Source organism: Chiloscyllium plagiosum, chromosome 2, assembly GCF_004010195.1.
Source record: "Chiloscyllium plagiosum isolate BGI_BamShark_2017 chromosome 2, ASM401019v2, whole genome shotgun sequence".
Classification (NCBI taxonomy): Eukaryota; Metazoa; Chordata; class Chondrichthyes; order Orectolobiformes; family Hemiscylliidae; genus Chiloscyllium; species Chiloscyllium plagiosum.
Genome location: NC_057711.1, coordinates 23790817 through 23798601, shown reverse-complemented (window position 1 = coordinate 23798601; position 7785 = coordinate 23790817). Strand labels below are relative to the sequence as shown.

The window sequence follows — 7785 nt, the reverse complement described above, 5'->3', positions numbered from 1 at the left end:
GGAGAGAATGAAATGGAGTAGGGGTAGAGGAGGAGGAGGCAGGTGGGTGAGGAAACTGGAGGGGGAAGAGGGGTGATGGAAGGATTCCGAAGGACGGGCGGGGGATATGTAAGTGATGGAAGAGGGGAGGGTTTGTTGGAAGGAAGAAAGAATGAGGAAAAGGACAATGTGGCCTTCCTGAATGGAGGCTTATCTTTTTTTGTTTTACAGTGACTCAAAAACCAGTGAAGAAGGAGAGAACAGCTCCCAATCGGCAGTAAAGCGGGAAGTAATGATCCGTTACACCTCAGAGCCATCTAAATGATAATGTACTTTACAAATGTCCCTTCCCGATACATCCCCCCTCCCCTTCAAAAAAGGACCACGCACTATTTGTGTCGGTTTTCACTGGGATTTGACTGACCTGTGAAACACCACAAACCTCCCCGGCCATCTACAACAACAACAACAAAAACCCCTGAACAGAACATCCTCACGCTCCCGAGAGTCTCGAATGCCTTTGGAAACTTTATCTCAAATGAAGAAAAGTTGTGAAAGCTTCCTGCAAACTTCCCCTTCACATCGCTGCACATAAAGCGGCGATCCAAGTCACCACTATCCACCTCAACAGGATACCTAGACAAACACTTCACCGGGATGAGGGTGAGGTGGGGAGGGAGGGAGGGGGGGAAACAAATCTGCATCTGAACAAGGAACTCTTCCACTCCCCACCCCCAAACCCCAACAATAAAAAAAATGCAAAGCATTCCAGTGAAATCTGCACTGCGGGGGTTAAAACATTCTGGTATTTCGCGTGTGCTCCCCAGTGCATTAAAGTTGGTGGGAGCATTCAGGGAGTGGGGGGACTATTGGGGATGAGACTGGGTTCGGCTGGGTTTCTGGGAAGCTCCCCTTGTCCTGAACTCAGGCTGCTCTGGCCGGAGTTGAGGCAATGCCTCGCTGATGTTACCAACCCCTCCTCCCCACACAATCCCCCCCCCCCCCCCCCCCAGCTCCTCCAAGTTACAAACTGATCTCCTACCTGTCGCGGGGGTCGATCCAGCTGGTCTGCTTGGTGTTGTGATCAATATAAAAGACTTTACCGTCGTAGTCTCTCGCCTCTTCCCAACCATCCGGCAAAGGGAGCTCTCCATTGCCTTTCCTATGCATGTTGTAATGCTCTAAGAGCCTCCATAAGTCCGGGCAGGAGGAGGGGGGATGGAATGTTCTTTTAAAATCCCACAGAAAATAAAAAGAAGCGATCATTTACATCCTTATAACGACCTGGTCCTCCATCTTAACTCCATCCAGAAATCCCCACACACACATACGAGAGAGAGAGAGAGAGAGAGAACTGCCCGAGCTGTCGCCTGGATTAACATGTATTGTATTTGCATACAAATTCCTCCCCTCAAGATCTCATCAAATATTAATACCGCCGGCGCACAGCCGCCAAATCCAACTTCCTCTGACAAGACACACTCAGATATGCCAACCCATGTGATTATGATCAACCCTTGCCTGTTTTTTTCTCAAACTGTGCCTGCGAGAGAACTATTTTATTCTCTTTTGTGTTTTGGTTGAGTTGTGTACATAAGGCTGAAGGCAGGGAAAGCACCTTTTGTGTTCCAGCCCCTACCACCCACTCCCTCCGACCCCCTCTAGTCTGAGGTCATCCGAAAATTGTATCGTTTTGCCGATATGTATATCCATTACTAATGGATTACCCCCTCCCTTTACATCTTCCAGGCAGCATGTAGCAGGGTGAGTTCAGAATACAGCAGAGGCCAGAGTCAGAGGCCAACTTTTCCAGTCTTATCTGACTTGGTTATTTGGCAATATATCAGAAGGCTACAGGATCTTTCCAAAGGATAAGGGGGACTTGGAAAGGAATCATTAACAATATTGATAAAATTCACATTTATTGGAAAACACCTCAATGAATGTGAATAAACAGCAGAAACTGTAAGAATGTATCTGAAACAATTGGGGTTGAAGTTCTGCTTAGTTTCTGAAGGTTATATTACTCCCATTTTGCTGCAATTGGCCGAATCAGCCAATGATCAGAGACTCTTTTTTTACATTAGGTGAACTAGAAAGACTGTAGAAAGCTACAGAACAGATGGATTTGGGAGTCTTTGTCCATGAAGCACATAAAGCCAGCATCCAAGTTCATTGGGTAATAGGAAGGCAAATGTAATGTTGTTGGCCTTCATTTCAAAGGGGATGGAATATAAAAGTAGGGAGGTCTTGCTAAAACTATACAAGGTATTAGTTGAACCACAGCTGGAATACTATGAACAGTTTTAGGGCCCAAATCTAAGGCATTGGAGACAGTCTGGCTATGCCTATCTCTTTGTTGGCTACGTAGAGCAGTTGAAACACCCCCCACAACCACCAAAGATTCAGTAGGTTGATGCAAGAATGAAGGGACTGTCTTAAGAGGAGAAGTTGAGCAGATTGGGCTGTACTTGTTGGATATAACGCATGTTTCTTCAAACAAATTGGCTTGAACGCAATTGAAGAATTTAGACCGTTATTTGTATAACACAAACTTTCCTTACCCAAATTGGCTATAACGCAATTCTGGCCCCCATTAGCATAGATGGCACAGCTATTGCACGATTTTCTTATAATGCAAGACCTCACGAGAATGGAACTGTTGTGTAATATCAGAACCAACTGTAAAGAAGAATGAGAGATTATTGAAACATACAAGATTTCGAGAGGACTTGACAGAGAAGATGCAGAAAGGTTGTTTTCCATTGTGGGAGAGTCTTGGACCAGAGGACACAATCTCAGAATAAAGGGTTACACATTTAAGACAGAGATGAGGAAGAATTTCTTCCCTCAGAAGGGTATGAATCTGTGGAATTCTTTATCACAGAAGGCTTTTGAGGTTGGGTCATTAAGTATATTCAAGGCTGAGATAGCGTTTTAGTCAGTAAGGGAATCAAGGCTTATGGGAAAAAGGCAGGAAAATGAAGCTGTGGATTATCAGACTAACCACAAACACATAGAATGGTGGAGCAGATTCAATAGGCTGAATTGCATACTTCTGTACTATGTCTTACGGTTTTCTGATAAAAAAACCTATCTACGTTTATGTTTTACTCACTTTTCCCTGAGCTGAAAATGTGTTGCTGGAAAAGCGCAGCATGTCAGGCAGCATCCAAAGAGCAGGAGAATCAACATTTCGGGCATCAGCCCTTTCCTGAAGAAGGGCTCATGCCCGAAACATCGATTCTCCTGCTCTTTGGATGCTGCCTGACCTGCTGCACTTTTCCAGCAACACATTTTCAGCTCTGATCTCCAGCATCTGCAGTCCTCACTTTCTCTTCACTTTTCCCTGATTCAACTTTCAGTTAGCACAAATCAGGCCCCATCCAGTTCACTGCCAGCAAATTTGATGCAGGCAGAAAAATAATTTATCAAACAAGAGGAAAACTATTCAGCCCATGTCATGTTCAATCAAAAACCAAAATGACCTCCAGTCACTGAGAGTTCCAGAATTCAGATCACTCTCGTTTGAGTTCCTCCTGTGAAGTATTTGAGATTTTGTGCCTTTTATTAAGCACTTTGGAGAACCAAGGTCCTCTTTTAACCAACCAGCTTCCACTATCTCAACTCCCCACATCAATTAAGATCAATGGCAAGATTGGGGAAAATGGGGATGATTTTGTACATTTTGGAAACCTCCTCTTGACAAAATCAGATGTAAATGATGAATTTCAGCATTGCCTCTCCAGTGTACCAGCTGAGCTTTCAGATGACTGAGGACCAAGATCTCAAACCCAAAACGAAGATCATTGTTTGCATGCTCGCAATCATTCCCTTGCTCTGATATGTTTCACTTACTTGGGAAAACCTGCAGCAGAAACGTCAAACCACTGGAGAAACACCAGTGGTGCCTTCACAAAATCTTTGGAATCCAATAACAAGAAAGGAAGTTCAACAGCAGTGCTCTCTTCCAAGATAACATGCCCAACATCTGGGTGCAACTCATTCAAAACCAGGTTCAATTGGCAGTGTATGCCATTCATATGTCTGGCATCATGTGTTTGAGAACAACAACATCAGATCTGAAACTAAGATCATGGTTTACAGAACTTCGGTGGTTCCCACCCTCCTATATGGCACAAGATCTTGCGAAGCCACTGGGAAGAAAGACACACCAACACCAGTGGCCTCAACAGGCTAACACCCCCAGCATCCCCTTGATCATCTGTGATGGGCTGGGCACATTGTCCACATGACCAACACATGACTCCCCAAGCAGGTGCTCTACTTCCATCTTCGAAATGGCAGGTGAGCCCCAGGTGAACAGAAGAAGCATTTCAGTGATACCCTCAAGGCCTCACTGGTGAAGTGCAACTTTCCCACAGACACCTGGGAATCATTGGCCCAAGACCAGTGGGGGAGGAGCATCCAGGAGGGCATCAAGTACTTTGAGACTTGCCGCCAGGAAAAGGTGGAAGCCAGGGGAAAACAGTGGGAGGAGCGTGCTACCACACCAACACCTCACTCACCCCTTTCCACAATCACCATCTGCCCCAAGTATAACAGAGCCAACGATAGCCGCATTGGTCTGTACAGCCACTTATGGATTCACCCCAAGAGTGGAAGAGAGTCATCTTCATCTCGGAAGGACCGCCAGTGATGATATGATCATATTCCCAAAGCAATTGTTTGACACCCATTTACAGCTGAAGACTCTCAGGGCATTAGCAGAATCATTACGGGACATCCTCAAAATATCTCTGAAGGTGTCAAACATCCCCACAGATATATAGAATACCCTGTGATCAACCAAAATGAAGACAGTTCATTTAGAAAGGGTTTTAAAATTGCAACTATATGGAAATATTAGATAGGCTTTTCATATAGACTTGAAGCCAAACTTAACCAACAGTTTCAAATACATAATGAGTGCAATTTCCCAATTACATCGAAGCGGTAACTCAACCCCAGTAAAGAATGCATGGCAAGTTGTCGATTCCAACATTGTGATGATGTGGATGGCATGTATAAATACAGAGATCAGGGAAATATACAGAGAAACAATATGACTATAATGACTATAATTTTGAAGTGAAATAGTGAAAAAGTGAAGTCGATTCATAGAACAATTACAGCACAGAAGGAGGCTTGCAGGGCAGACTGTTTATACCCATTCTGGTTCCTTGGAAGAATAACTTCATTAGTCCCAGTCCCTTGCATTTCCCCATAAGCCTACACATTTTTGTTTCAAATAATTATCCAATTCTTTTTTGAAAGCCTTGATTGTGTCTATTTCCATTACATGCTCAGAGAGAGCTTTTCAGATTCCAGCTACATGCTGGGTAAAAGAGTCTGTCCTCGTGTCACTGTTGCTTCTTTTGCGAACCACCTTAAATTGGTATGTTCTGGTTCTCAATCATTGGAAGTTTCTTCCTATCTGCAGATCTCTCATGATGTTGGAAACCTCTATCACATCTCCTCTTAATCTTCTTTATTCTAAAGGAACAACCCCAGCTTCCAAGGGCAGGTGGGGATTGCCTGTGATTGAGTGGGTGAATCAACTGCAATTGAGCTGGGGGATTTGGTGGTGATTCAATGGGGTGGATTGGCTATTGCCAGTGATCGTGGTGGAGATTTCCAGCAATCATGTGGAGGATTGATCACTGGGTTGTTAATCCAGAGAGTCAAGAGTGTGGTGCTGGAAAAGCACAGCAGGTCAGGCAGCATTCGAGGAGCAGGATCCTGCTGTGCTTTTCCAGCACCATGCTCTTGACTCTAATCTCCAGTATCTGCAATCCTCACTTTTGCCTTGTTAATCCAGAGACACAGGTAATATTCTGAGGATCTAGGTTTGAATCCTGTCATACTGGAATTTGAAATATATAAAAATCTGAAATGAAGGGTCTAATGATGACGATGAACCCATTGCCAATTGCTAGGAAACTCATCTGGTTCATTAATGTCCTTTTGGGTGGAAGCTGTCATCCTTTTGTTCTCTGGGCTCCATGTGACTCCAGACTCACGGCAATGTAGTTGACTCTTAACTACCTTCTGGACAAATAGGGATAGGCAATAAATGCTGGCCTAGCCTCATCCCATGAATGAATAATAAAAAAGACTCTGCTTCATCTTCCATCCTACTTGGCTGTTTTCCATTACTGAATTTGTCTCCATAACCAGGATAAATGACGATAAAAAATAAATTAGATATAAATTTCCATGATAAATTATTGGGTAAATGCACTCTCCCCATGGTCCTGAGACACACTGTCCAGGGAAATACCCACTTTGATCCCTGGTTCCAGCTGAATCATATTCCTCAGATAGGATCACATGGTATGACTATCGTGGTTCCCATTCTTGACAACTGTCCAGTGAATCTTGTTGGAAAACACAAATGTGTTGGCAGAAGCTAAGAACAGGATTGGGCTCTGGTGTGATGCCAATCCTGTTCACACATTAATGCCTATTGAGTGAGATATCAGAGAGTGGCTGATGCCCATGAATGGAGAGGATCGTGTATGAGTATGGAGTAGGGGGACTTTTTAATGAATATCACTATGATCACATTTTATTACAATCCAGGCAGTGAGTAAAAAAATGCCAGTTGAGGGCAGAGAAACATCAACAGAAGTAAAGAAAAACAAATCAAAAACAGAAAATAACGGAAGAAAATACTAGATATGAAAGGAAGAGTGAAAAAAATAAAATCAATGATTCTTGCTGGCTGTGTTGGTGCTGATGTCTGCAATTCCCCCTGTTTTGGTAACAGAGTTATATCATAACTGGGAAAGGGAAAACCAATGACACAATTATTTGCAGGCAGCTTTCTATCATGTGAGTGATGCATCCTATTGATGAATACAAAATCTAAGCCCTTAATGAAGTACAGATTAAATTAAAATAAAATAGCATTTTACTTTGTGTATTTTAATCTATTTATTATGTGGACTCAACATGGGACAAGTAGAATGGCAAGAGACATTGAGTAGAATTTCAACTGCTAAAGGAAGGCAGGTTGTGGGTGGCTGGGAGATGGATTAAAAGATCAAAATGAGGCATTGGGTGTCAAATATTGCAGACAGGGTGGAAGCCCTTGTGGAGCTCTTGGTTCAGTAATCCGTATGTTCAATGAAGCAATTAACCTGGGGTTTAAAACACCATTCTGAATTTTACACCCAGTACAAGGTTTCCTGAGATGTGTGCTGATTGCCTGTCAGCCAGGAGGCAGTGGGGAATGTTTCTTCAGTGAAACAGACAGGGTTCGAACAGTGAAATAGAAGAGCCACACCCATGTCTGGACGACAGCAGAACCAACAACACCCAGAGGAATGACAACACCAACTGCCTTCTCCATCACCATATTCTGCATCCCACGCCAGAGCAGGTGGACATAAAGATCCAACTCTGAGAACTCTTTTTGAACAAGGGTGTAATAGTTACAATTCTTGAGTTCTCTGACTCCCACCGCCCTCATCTATCGACGTTGGAAAATTACAGCCAGCACCTGCGCAATTCCCATCTTTACTTCCCTCAATATATTTGAAAACACTTGATCAATGTCTCATCTGTACTCTTTGGCTCCAAGTGTGGATCTCTTTGTTAATCCCTAATTATTTCCATCCCTCTTCTTCCTACATGTTTCCTATTTATATATGTATAAAATAAATTCTTTTTCGTTCACTTTCATGTTAACCGATAGTCTCTTCTCAGATTCTCTCTGTGGCTCTTTTTTTTATATTCAGTCATAGCATCGTGTCAAAAATAGGCAAGGAAATTTCATGTTGGGTAGCTATTTAATAACAT

The 7785-nt window shown here is 43.2% G+C and overlaps 1 protein-coding gene across 2 annotated transcripts in view; it reads right to left on the bottom strand.

Annotated features, from left to right (window-relative positions):
• The window catches only part of LOC122557495 (protein WWC2-like), a 238200-nt gene extending 236750 nt beyond the window's left edge, over nt 1-1450 (bottom strand). The window contains exon 1 of one of the 2 annotated variants that reach the window (XM_043705250.1): nt 1022-1450. In XM_043705250.1, the coding sequence (XP_043561185.1) occupies nt 1022-1245 (224 nt within the window). In that variant the 5' untranslated portion in view covers nt 1246-1450. The remainder of the gene's footprint in view (nt 1-1021) is intronic. The other variant, XM_043705245.1, reaches the window with a different exon arrangement.
• Between the last annotated feature and the right edge of the window lie 6335 nt (nt 1451-7785).